This window comes from Lethenteron reissneri, chromosome 26 (genome assembly GCF_015708825.2).
Source record: "Lethenteron reissneri isolate LAM-NWPU_2019-01 chromosome 26, ASM1570882v1, whole genome shotgun sequence".
Lineage (NCBI taxonomy): Eukaryota > Metazoa > Chordata > Hyperoartia > Petromyzontiformes > Petromyzontidae > Lethenteron > Lethenteron reissneri.
This window is the reverse complement of record NC_083804.1, coordinates 9,243,721-9,256,993: the sequence shown is the minus strand read 5'-3', so window position 1 is coordinate 9,256,993 and position 13,273 is coordinate 9,243,721. Positions and strand designations below refer to the sequence as shown.

The window sequence follows — 13,273 nt, the reverse complement described above, 5'->3', positions numbered from 1 at the left end:
CTCATCCAATGAACACGATCACCATCATTCCATTTACTTCAACACCACATCATCGTCGTCATCATCTCCATTAATTCCACTCCTCCACATCATTCTCATACCAATTACTTTCCTCCTCGTCCACATAATATACATCACGTAGTCAATCTACTTTTAAATGAAGGTCTCCCCACGATGAGGGCCGTGGGGGCTCTTTGATCATACTTCACTACGCTAGTCAGTGCAGGTTAGTGAGGATCAAATATATGGGAGCATTGATGTACAGTACAGCACAGCAGTGTATTGTTCTGCACCGCCCTCTGCTGCCCACAACTTTGCGCAGCCTGGCAACCGTCTATGGCAATCTGTTCCACGTTGGACACCCGTCCAAGATAAACCCTGCTTCGTCAGAGACCTGAAGAGGGACTGGTGCCTTCTGCGTGACGTGGTCACCCATGGTTGCTGGCAGATCGGCTTGTTGGGTAGGCCCGTTGGCCCAGCTACAGACCTGGCTCAGCTCAGATCCTGTCCATTCGTACCAGTCAAGATTGACGATGCATCAAAACTGTGGAGATAAGAATTATTTTCAATAAATTTCACATGTACAATTAAATCATTCCCATTACAAAACTCTAAAACATACATATATTGTTTTAAACTATTGTCATGGATATACGTGACTACTACAGCCAACAAAGGTGCTGCACGGATTAGAATGAAAAAACAATTCTGAGCATAAACCGTTACCACGATGCAAATTCATGAAACCACGAGGGGGCAAATCGTTACATGCCTACTCTCTGCCCTCCACCACCATAAATAAAACGTTTAAAATACGCATGAGGTTAAAACAATTTCACATTAAATTTCGATTTAAAGCTTTCGTGACTGCAGGGATTCATCTTCTTTGTTTTTTCGGTAAAGTCACGTAGAAGGGAAGTAATAAAAGAATATTCTTTTATTATTTCCCTTCTACGTGACTTTACCGAAAAAACCAAGAAGACAATTTCACATTGTTACTTTTTTATGGCCACATCCCCTCCACGTTGACCGCGTTACATCGCAACTCTCCAGGGGCGGCCTGCGAGGACCACTCCCCGAGCAGAGCCGCGTGGCCTGGATTGTGCCGGTGCAGCCCGATAACAGCTGCCTTGGGAATCATGGCCAGTCTCACCTAGCTCTCACATCACGCTTTGCCCGCTTCCAAATCGTCGTGGAAATGCGGCATGGTCAGTTTTATAAGGGCTATTACAATTGCAGTGGGTTCATCAGTGATTTTTGTTGTTGTAATGGATCTGGTCCCTCCACAGAAGCTGGTGTTCATGGAATTTCTGGGCAAGCGGGGACCGCAGACACACTCTGAACCCTGGGCCAGCGACGCAGCCACGTCCACCGAGACCACCCACGTGGAGAGTCCACCGTTGAAAGGGAGCGGCGAAGGGAGGCCCACATCGAACTAAAGACCGGCGAGGAGTGACCCACCACCACCCGAGTGACTGTTTCACGTGGAGATGGCATGCTCGGCAAGACAAGACGAACCCAGAAGGTCAGGAGTGGAGATTTCAGGTTGAATAGAAAATGTTAATAAAGTCAATTTGAATTTTTTACGCAGGAAAGTCGTAAGTGATTTTGGTTACGTTTAGCCCCTACGTTTCTTTGCTGGTGTGCGAGTGATAGATCAGACTAAAGTAATTCCCAAATTCTTTAAAAAATTCACCCGCTAGAGAAGTTTCACAACGCGCATGAGTGTAGGCGGTCAGACATACAGGTTTGCCTTGCCTCCCACAAGCAACTGCCGAGCTGTCCAACAAATACTGTATGCACATCGCACACGACTGTGGTGCTGTTCAACCTAGGACTCGGATGACTATCAAATTGAGGCTACAAACGCCGTGTCGGCTTTTACAGTCCGAGGTGATAATGCGTGCAGGTGGATGAACTGGAATAGTAATGTGGCTTCATCATTGGCACTCTCCACTAGATAGATCCCACACAGCTTGGATGAGTATCATGAGTAAGTGGGATTAGAATAGGCCAGAACGATGATGGTAATGGTGACGATGGTTATAATGGTGATTATTTTATTTGTGTATGGCAATGTTTTCCAGAGCGGTAGCCTTTTCGCAGCCCACCTGTTACGCGTTTTCATGTTAACTTGAAACAATACCGTCATCTATACGAAATAGACGTCGTCAATTATAGTAATGGTTATGATGGTTGCAGTGATGATGACGATGTGATGAGGACACCGGGTAGATTCGGACCGGCACCTGAACTCGCACCCAGCCTCTGCAGGCCGAGCTTTCCAGACTGCGCACATCCCGGCGCGCACAAACGCAAGGAAACGGAGGAAAGAGACGACAGCACAGGCGCGTTTGGTTTTGGTTACAGGACTATTACAAGGTTTATTCATGTAATGTGGCAAGACGGCAGGGGGACACAGCGCCTTCTCACTTATATCTTTGAAATGAATAAACAATTTCAACTACGTTTTAACTTCATCGTATGGTACATGGTAGTGTACATAACTGGTTTATCTACATACGCGACTACAGTTTTTCGCTTTGATGGTTGTTTCCATTTCCTTTAGTTTTCATCGGAAATATAATGCTTACGGTAATAATTACATACTTGGAGACATTACAAAAAATTAACAATAATTAATAATTACGGTTGTGTGCGGGAGGGGGTGGGGGGAAACACTGATTGCGCAGCCGACGCACAATTAATGCACATGATTTAATCGTACAGCACAGCGAAGGCACTTAAAATGTCTGCGGAGGAATGAATGAATGCATTAAAAGGTGTGCTCCCATGTGGAGCCGTCGAGCGCGTAGGAAGTGACATTGGTCAAGTTTTTAATTCATACCCAACCACACACCTTTTTCGGAATCCGAGACTCAGTCCATCAAAAAGCACTTGCAGTGAACACACTGGCACCGCAAACAGCCTTCCATAATTCCAGCGATCCATGATCGAGCTTGATTGACAGGCAGGTTACCCATTGCGATCACGCAACAACACTCCGGCCAGGTGTACAGCAGCAGCAGATGAGGTGTTTGGCGTACCAGAGCTGACCACCGTATTGACAGCGAGCCCTTTACTCTCTCTCTCTATAGTACCTCGAATAGTAGTGAAGAAAGTAAAACCAGAACCGCTCATTTACATTCGTATCTGTAATGCTCTTAAGTTACCATAATGTTTTTTACATCGCCATACCTTCTCCCGTACAATTCGGCACGTTTAGTCTGAATGTTTGCAGCGGAATGACAGGAGAGCACAATGTGATGAGCAAACAACAAAAAGCTCGCACGTGCATTTCCCATTTAATCTGCAACACCTGGAAGAATTCACTCCATTATTATACAATACCTGCCCGTTATCATTTGGCACAAATGACCCGATCAACACTGGTCCCAACTCAACCCGAACCTGAAACCCAAGCCCAGTCGCGTACCAATCACCAATGTCGTAAAAACAGTCGTAACAACGGTATGTAGGCAGGGACAACATTCGTCACGGATGATGTATGGCATCGTAATTCCAGGACAGTTTGTACCACACTGCAACACCACTACGAGACCACGATAAGAAACAATGACTTCTGTTTGTTTATCTGACCAGCAATAGGCTGATAAAAGATTATGGCTAATTTCAGGATTATGGGTCAGGATTATCGTTAAGTGTTCGGGCTACAGTATGGGAAAGTAAAGTTAAAGTTAGAGGCTTGGGCTGATTCTGGGGCTAGGATTAGCGTCATAATTGTTACTGTCCACCACTTACGTAATACATTTATCCAGACTCACCGAGTTTCAGGAGTGTCCTTGCACGATGATTCGTCAATCCATCGTGAAGGAATTGAGTGTCAGGATTGTTGGGTGGCTCATTATGGCAATGTTTAAGTCCTGAGCCAGAATCCACCGACAGCAACGTTTCACGATTTCAGGCACAACATCAGTGACTTTATGAAAAAACACAAACCTAAGTTTTTTAAATACAAATGCTAAACAGAGGGTTAAAGCTTATGAATATATCCGATGATTGGCATGTGACAACACGTTGTCCACAGAGCGTGAAGGCGCGTCGTCTAACCCAGCCCAAGTGACTTTAGGTAGAACCGTGGAGTCATCTTCCGGAGCAATCTCCAGTGATCACCCAGGACGAGCGACTTGATGAGGTTTCTTCGCTTCATGATACGATTGATTTCACACTGGCATCAACGGGACACATGATCTATCCACGGCTGGATGAAGGCCTCTGTAAGCCGTTACCCATCCTGCAGTGCCACAGTCAGAAACTAACAGTGTGCGATGCTCGTGTCCTTTAGAAGCTGTGGGCCAGTGATATTCCACATTCCCATGAGACCAAAATTCTCAACGAGCATAACCACTGTCGCACAAAGGTGCGATGCTTAATATTGCCCCCAATAAGGTGAGTGGGCCACCAAGGGAGATTTGAACACTGGTGATTACAAGTCAGCTGGGGCGTATGGAAGGTGGCAGGGCTTGATAACCTGGGTTAGAATTCAGGTTTCAGCCACCTGTGATTAAACCAGACTTTCAAGCGTCGTGAGTGGATGGCCTCGACTCAGTCACCATTGACCGCACGCACCAAAACTTAAGTAGATCTTTCACTTAATTCGACATTCTGGATGAGGACTAAAACACTATTTTGTGTGATTGCCATGAGATGAATACTTAATCAACAGGGCATGTGAGAGGACACCACTCATGATATTTGAAGGGACATTAGTAAATCTGTGATGTCCCCTTCCAGGACATGTTCTTCGTAAGGCGTAGCGCAGTACTTCACGACAACTAAGAATGGACATGTTTTCATCCAATGACAATGTGATTACAACAGCACAATCGCAACACAACTGGGATATTTCATAATTATTTGGCATTCAAGACCCGTTTCAAATTTCAGCAAATTTGGCCCGCTGCATCGCCAACAATTTCCAAGCAAGAACCTTCAGAAGTTCATATTTATGGATGCTATTGTGCGGGATTATGGTGTGGGAGACATCAATGCCAGGGTCAGTGGAACAGCAGTTTTGTTTTGTGGTGTCCGCGTGGAGCAACACTGGCCAACCCCAAAACAGCCTCGTTAACTATTTTGATAGCCAGCTTTGTGTAAGAAAAACACCACCACAAATTCTCATGAAGTCACTTCGTAAAAAAAAATCTACCAGCTAGTTCTGCAGCCTGGCTTGGGCGGATTGCTTTTAAAAGTACATTTCTCTTCCAAAGGAATAACCTGCATTGACTGTATAGTTATTGCTAGGGGTATGTCACCTCCTGGCGATTCAATGTATTGTCGATTTATATTTGCCAGGATTCAATAAACAATGCTCTTTTTAACACTGCCGTAAATGCAACGGCATGTAGTGTCTGCAAGGGTCATTATGAACTCTAAGTGAAAAGAAAAAAATACATTTTTACACGAGTAGATGAATGTACTTTTTTAAGCTTTGAAAAAAAAAATATGGAATTAATTGATTCACCCTCACCCCCAATAAGGGCTTCCCACCCCACCTGATGAAGGTTGTGCGCACGCCGAAAGCGGTTTGGCAAGTCATGGCAATACAGTAAACGCTGACCAGTCTGGACTTAGAGAACACTAATTAACAGAACGTGAATTATATCAACACAAAATGCTTTAAGGGAAGCTCACCCAACGCTCTTTGAGGTCTGTCAACTTAGAGTAAGTTTATTGTTCTCTCTTTATTTCTTTAAATACTTTTGATGTCTATGAAACAAGATTTAAAACCTTCACACACTTTGGGACCGCTAGTACCGTACCACCCTCTGTTCGCGAGCGTTGCCAACATTTGACCGCGCAAGGCAAATGCACCGTACCGCCAAGCACCATGGGCACTTGTTAAACCGAAAGCATGGAGCTGAGAAAACAAGCAGGGGACAAGCGTACACCGGTACGAAGACGACGTAAAAAAAAAACACACCAAGACTGGAAAAAAAAGCCACACGGAGGACGCGCGGTGTGCCACCAGCGCAGGACACAAGTCTGCGTACAACCGCAGCGGCGTGCAAGGGTGCCGAGGAATGGACACCGCTGTAGTGTTGTTTTTGGTAGCGTGAAAAGATGAGACGCACCGTCAAGTTTTGCAAACAAAATGATGCTCTGAGACACGCGCTGATCATGTGGCTACACCCACAAATACACGCACGAATGCACACATTCACATTTTAAATTGGTCTGTTTCTGGGAAATAATTTGTCGATTTTTTTCAGTTTTTTTAAAACCATAACACGGGCACTTTTTTGTCATTGAAAAAAAATTAAGTAAAGGAAGCTTATTTGCACGGAATGAGTCGCACAGTTAAAGCGCGTACAGGTACCGCGAGTGAGAATTCCGTAAACACAGCCCCGCTTGCCCCCCAGCAAGCAAGGCCTGCGCAATCCGCTGCTTTGCATGCTGGGAAGGCAAGGTAGCTTTCAGCTGGACTCCTCTCCACCGTCAACAGGAATGGGATGATAAAAAACTATATTCACACAGTAACAACAATTATAGTAAAAACAGGCATGTGGCCTCATATACCGTTACGTTCAGGACAAGGCTTTATGCAGCTCAAATAAAGTGGGGAATGGCACTGGTTCAATTTAATTTTCCTTAGAAATGACAATCGTGTCCTTTCACACCTCCGCGAACACTTCACAAGTCTCACCACTCACCCACACTTTCCATCGCTTACCCTCTACCTTCTTTGCCTTCCCATCCCTCCGTGGCACTCCCATCCCTCGCACTGCTTCACAGCTAACTGAAATGCATTACTTAAATTGACCCGACAGTTGGCACATCATTAACCGTTTCAAAATGTATGACCTATTTACAAGACGGCCCCTTTGGCTGAGCGAATCCGGCCACCCAGCGCTGCCGGTGGGACGTCCCCCTTTGCTGTGAACTGCACGGTCACCGGCGGAGTTGAAGAAGTGCGGGGGCAACGCTCGGCCTCGGGCCTCCAGTACAATCGGCACGCTTCGTCTGCACTTGCGACTGTCCGTTCCTCGTCCGGCGACACAGCGTTACCAGCGTTCACTCCTCTGTGCCACAGCCTCTCCAGGAGACGAGGCTTGCGCTCATGAATGTATGAACACTACTAACACTGTGATGCACCCCCCTATCCTCCCACTCTGCCTCTACCCCCACAAACACCCACAACAACCAAGACGAGGCACCTCCACCACCCTCCACTGCAAATGGGACGGCGATGTCAGGCTCGCCTGGCAAACAAAGCTCGCGGCAAGCGTGATGCGCTTGACATGGAACGCGCGCGAGTGCGTTGGTGCAGACGCTGCCATGAGCGATCGGCAGAAGGGCTGAGGGAGCACCCGCCGCCACCACCACCGTCGACTCGACCCTACATGGGCGGGTCGGTGCTGTTATGCCGCGTCTTGCGGACCGTGCCATCGTCCCGTGGCAGCGCACGCTGCAGGCTCGACATGGCGGCCGTCTTCTCGAGGTCGATGGTGGCGTACACTTCTGTGCGCCGCGTCGGTGTCTGTGGGAGAGGCGTGCCTGGCGTGCGCGGAGTGCGTGGCGCCGCACCGCCCCCCCCGCCGTTCTCTCCCTCGCTGCTCCCCGCCTCATCCAGCTCCACCTGGATGTAGTTGAGCGCCGCCAAGCCCCCACTGCCGGCACCGCCCGCGCCATGGTGATGGTGGTGGTGATGATGGTGGTGCTGCAGCAGGCTGCCGCGCCGGAATTCGAAGCTGAACACTGTGGGCGCTGCCTCCCGCTTGCGCAACAAATCGGAGTGGCCCTTTCCGGCCACCGGTGCCTGGGTGTCCACCAGCCCCGCGGCACCGGGGTGGTATCCGTTCCGCAGCGGCGTGCGCACCGCTGTTACTGCCGGCTCCTCGCGCACCGAGGGCAGCGTTGGCCAGTTCTCGTAGTTCTGCAGAGTCCGTCCGCCCACCGGCACCACCGCCGCCGACACTACGGGGTTCCCGTTCTGCCCCTCCACTGCTGCCCTACTGGATGGCGCGCCGGGCGTCTGTGGCGGCAAGCCATTGACGTTCTCGTACACCAGCCGGTTGTTGTTGCCGCTAGCGCCGTGGCTGTTACCGATGCCTGGTTCCTTCCGGCTGCTGGATGACACTGGGACGACAGCGCCTCCGTCCTCCACGTGCACGGTGGCGGCGTTAGCATTGGTGTTGGCGAGCGTCACGGCTGACAGATGCTGCTGCTGAGCGTCGCCATCCTGGTGCTCGCGCCTGCGGCGCCGCTCCAGCTCACGTTTCTGCGCCGGAGTGGGTCCCAAAATGAACTTGGCTCCCTGCGACTCCAACTGCACCTGCGGATTGCGCTCCTCCATGGAACCGCGGGGGCCCGTGGCGGGCCCCGGCTCGGCTGACGATGTAGTGGAAGCAGCGGCGGCAGCGGCTGCGGCCGCCGAACCTCCACTCGCTCCGTTTGGCGGGGCGCTGGCCGAGCTCACGGCAGTGGCACCACCACCAGACCTGGAGCCGAGCTCCTCGTGTACGTTGGAGGTGTTCACGTACGTGTGTACCTGAGGAATAGCGGAGGTGGGGTTGGGGGGCAGGAGCGTGAAGGGAATGGCATTTACTCGCACGAGAGCCTCAAGCGTTTAAACTAATTCTCGCGGCGCTCTCTTTGCATATAGGAGGAAGTAGGCACGAGATGATTCGCCAAACAGCGGTTCGATTAACTGTGTTGCGATCACATTCAAGAGTTAATTATGTTTGTGTCGTTTGTATTATTTGTATTTGTTTATCTCTAGTTTGCACAATTTTGTTAGCTCATCGTCATCATTGGGCTATGATCTATTCGCCAAGTTTCATAAGCTTCATTTGCCTAAAAGGGCAGAGCGGTGGTGCAATGGTTTTCATACGACATCACAAATCTCGACGACCAGACTCTAATCCCCAGCTACGGCAAACGTCAGTGAAGAACCAGCACCCTAGGTCACCTCCGCCAACCCACACTGACCAGCATGGTTAAAATAAACCCCACGACTCACACAGCATACGTCATATAAATAAACGTATATGTGTATTCATTATTTATGACTTACCCATCAGCGCAAATGTAATACGAATAGACACATTTGCACGTAAAACACAACTCCGAGCGACGCGACCGCCCCCCCCCCCTCGCGTGCGTATCGGCGCGGGCGCCCAACCTGCTCGTCGGGCACGATGAGGGGGTGTGTCGACTCCTCGCCCACCGAGGGGAGGCGCGCGCTGCCCACCGACGGGTGGCGACTCGACGGGTGCGACGAGCTCTCCTCGTACGACATCCGCCGCGGGTACTGCTGCCCGTAGCCCGGAGCTGGCAAGGACCGCGCAATGCGGGGAAACGGGACGATGGAGAGACACACGGGGGTGGGGTGGGAATAGAGAGAATTGGGAATCAGATGAGTGACAAGAGAGAAAATTGGACACAGACAAATAGGTAAACAAATGGATAAGAGGAAAAAGGCATACACAGAAAAAGATTGACATGTACCACAAGAGAAAACAGATAAGAGACACAGGTGTACAGACAGACAGATAAGGGACATGATGGTAGACAGACATTCTTATTTAAGGAAACGTGTCTGCTTGGTCAAATGAGGGAGCAGAGCTAATTTCCTTTAACTGCCCAGTCAGCAGGTCGCAATACCACATTCCTATAGCAGTTTATGTGTGTGCAGTGGGTATACAAGTGCGCACGTGCGCTTGGTGTGTGTGCGGTGCATGCGACTGGTGTGTGCGTGCATACTGCGTGTCTACATGTATGTATCTATGCGTACTGGTGAGGGTGCAACTGTGTGCATGTGGTACATGTGTACACTGTGTGTGTAGCCATGTGTTCGTGCACACGCGGACTGGTGGGTGTGTTTACTCTGTGTGTATATGCGCGTATGTGCATGTGTCTTTGTCTTATGCATGGGGAGCGGTAGTGTAGCGGTAAGCACGCTGCGCTACGAACCCGGTGACCCGAGTTCGATTCCCACTCACGGCCAACACCAAAAAAAATTATTTGAACAAGTCATGGGACTCTCCTAGGTCGACTCAGCCTCAAATGAGTACCTGGTGTGGTGTCTAAATGTCAGCACCAGGGAGACAAAGGCGGCCAAGCATGGTGTTGACCACCCAACCCCCTTAAGCGCCGTGGCAGCCTTCATAGGTGCTTGTTAACAGCATTTGCCCCAGGATCTTTGTGTGTGCGCGTGTACTGGCGTGTGTGTGCGTGCGCGAGTGTGTGCGTGCGCGTACTGGTGGGCGTGCGCGGCGTACGCGGCAGCTCGGACTCGGCATGCGAGTGCAGGCGGTCTCGCGTCGGCTCCTCGCGCACATTTATCCGGTTGCACTGCATGTTCTCCTGGAGCAGGTTGAACATCTCCTCGGCGCGCGCGCACTTGAACGCGAAGATGCCTGCACGTGACAACGGGGGGGGGGGGGGGGAGGACGAGGAGACGGGGAGAAGAGGGGATTGGTGACTGTGCAAGACTTAAGTTGCTCTGTTTTTTATACAAAGTGTTTTACTCCCCCTTCCTTCCCCAAGTGACACTTCAATTCTGCTATGAGTCTCATGTTGTAACGAGGTGAATAAATCTCAATTTAACTGTCACATTCTTGGGTATTTCGGTAAAGTCATGTAGATAGGTTTAAAGAAAGTAATAAAAAATAATAAAAAAATAACTAAAGACTACGACGTTTCGATCGCAACACAAGCCATCGTCATCAGGAGAAAAAATTGTGGGAAAGCTACTGCGCCTCAGCTCCAACATGCCTCAGCAGCTTTCCCGCTCTTTTTTCTCCTGATGACGATTGCTTGTGTTGCGATCGAAACGTCGTAGTTTATTGTTATTTTTTTGTTATCTTTATTATTTTCTTTGAACCTATCGACGTGACTTTACCGAAAGACCCAAGAATATGAATTCCTGCAGTTACGAAAGCTTTAAGTCAAGATTTAACCGTCACAGTTACTCGTGATAGAGAACGGCCTCTCGAGGAAGATCACCTCTCAGAACTACTTCCGATGTCCCTTCAGTCACCTCTAATCCACACTAGGTAATGCTGCTGCGCCTTCTCACATGTGTCGCTCTAGAGCTCGCCACATAGTAACACCCCAACAGGATTTTAGTCTGGAGGAAGAAGCCTAACGAAGTGGAAAAAAAATCTAAGCTCATGCTTCCCGAGACATATTCAAGACTTCACACCACAGTCGTGCTGCTGCAGCCCCCTAAACTCCCCCGCCGGCTCGGTAGCACGAACGCCGAGACGTCGCCAAGTGCCGTGGCGTGTCCTCACCTTGCCCCGTCTGGCACCGCCGGCCGCTCTCAAAGGAGAAGAGGTTCGAGTCGTAGCCGTAGCGGCGCAGGCAGGTGTACGGCCACCGCACTGCGTCCCGCTTGCGCGTGTGCAAAATTATCTCCTGGTCCGTGATCTCCATGATGCCCGACTCTAATTCATTGCCGTCGTCATCGACGTTCTTCACCTGAAGAGTTTTGCGCGGTAGGGGGAAAAGGGGCGGGGAGAGTGAGGAAGGAGCAGAGGAGAGTGGAAGAGGTACAATAATAATGATAACTACACGTCACGATGCTTCAACTTGTATATTATTAGTGTTGTTGTGACGAGGTGCGGTAACTACTCAGAGGGTTCGGCAGGTTTTTGACGAAGTTGGGATGACTGCCAAAATTTAGGACTACTGGAGCACTGTCCAAAAATCAATGGTTCTAGAAGCAAGTGCAACAGCCTATTGGGTGTGACTGAGCTGTGATGGGCTTAACTTGCACGTGTGGGGACGTGGACGACCACTGGATGAGCTACAGAATTACCACCCTTGCTCACGATTGATGGGATTTGCATGAGGGGAGGGGAATGATTCATCACCCCAGCAAATGACTAATTGCTTGCTCCCCATTTGTAGATTTTTTTCACGCTTTTCGAACCGTGCACTGAGTTATGATTTGGAGCAATTAGGTAGGCAGCCTGATGTAATGGTTTAGGGTGGAGCTGCTCCCATTGTCTAGCTCACCTGGTGAAAGCAAGTGGAAGGTCTGTGGTGTAGGGGTTCTGAATAGAGGTGAGTAGTATGCCCCAGGGCTCCAAACTGAATTTCAGAACCCGAAAGTACAACAAAGGGCATGGTAGGAAAAAAAAGTGTGCCAAACCCCTGTTAAATCTGAATTATGTTGGTGGATTGTGGGGACTTGGAAGGCTATCCAAAATCAAGGTGCCTGGGGATGGCGAAGGCAACCTTGCCTCAAAGTATGCGGAGTTTGGGAATGTGCTAGGGGTAGGCGTGAGTTTGTCCGCGCGAGGTTGCAATTTATCGTGAGTTTTTTGGTAGAGCCACACACAGCTCAGCATGGGTACGTGCAAAAATGAGCTTGCTGACCAAATTGCACAACTGATGCTGGCAATGGATACTAACGACACAGTTGTGAGCATCATTCTTGCCCCCACATTTGTTTGTTGGAGGGAGGCTCTGCCTCGAACTGCCCAAGCACACCCTTCAGGAGCCTCTTTCACAGGGGCCGGCCGATCTTGACGGCGCTGGTACCAGCGGTTGGAAAGCCACCACTCTCCCACGCACACGCGTGCATTCACACGCAAGCTCTCTCACCTTAAACTTAGTGGGGTGGTTGTCTGGTTCATCCCTCTCAGCACAGCTGCTGCAGCTTCCCATAGCTCCAACATGACAACTGGCAGAGGGGGGGAGAGAAGAGGCAAGCAGTTCAGCACGACGGTCTGCAGAAAAAGGAACCCGATGCACCTCCAGGAAACGCCAGCAGCGCCATATACACACCAACACCCGTGCCCATGTGGTTATAACAAGCGTAAGATGGTTCGTGTGCTGTGCTAAGAACCCGTCAACCTGCGTCCGATTCCCAGGCACGACCATACATCACCCAAAGCCTGACCAGCAGGGTGAAGCATGGCCTAACAACATCCATGACTGACACAGCATGTAGAAGCATTTATCCAACAGTGCATTGACAAAGGGGTGTACATTACTTGTTGACCTTTGGGAGGCCCAGGTGTGATTTAGATATCATTCACCACTGATGTTAGCGGTGGCCAGGAACCAAACATAGGTGGCTGGATTCACTGCACAATGCGCTACCACTATAAAACCGACACACACGCACTACGCGCACTCTTCAAAGGACCACTGATGCGGGTGACCTCTACAGTACCGCGTTGGTTTTTGCGGTTGTACTGTGCTTTGTACGGCATTAGCAAGTTCCCAGCACGTGCAGCAAAATGTCAGACATCATGCCCGAACAGCACAACCTGAAAACACATAGGAGGGCTCG

General features: G+C 49.8%; 1 protein-coding gene across 2 annotated transcripts in view; it reads right to left on the bottom strand.

Moving 5' to 3' along the window:
• Positions 1-2,353: 2,353 nt before the first annotated feature.
• The window catches only part of LOC133347622 (fibroblast growth factor receptor substrate 2-like), a 34,400-nt gene continuing 23,480 nt past the window's right edge, over positions 2,354-13,273 (bottom strand). The window contains exons 2-6 of one of the 2 annotated variants that reach the window (XM_061560056.1): positions 12,580-12,658; positions 11,262-11,448; positions 10,224-10,382; positions 9,146-9,294; positions 2,354-8,512 (exon numbers count right to left, since the gene is read on the bottom strand). In XM_061560056.1, coding sequence (XP_061416040.1) covers positions 7,361-8,512; positions 9,146-9,294; positions 10,224-10,382; positions 11,262-11,448; positions 12,580-12,642 — 1,710 coding nt within the window. In that variant the 5' untranslated portion in view covers positions 12,643-12,658 and the 3' untranslated portion in view covers positions 2,354-7,360. The remainder of the gene's footprint in view (positions 8,513-9,145; positions 9,295-10,223; positions 10,383-11,261; positions 11,449-12,579; positions 12,659-13,273) is intronic. The other variant, XM_061560057.1, reaches the window with a different exon arrangement.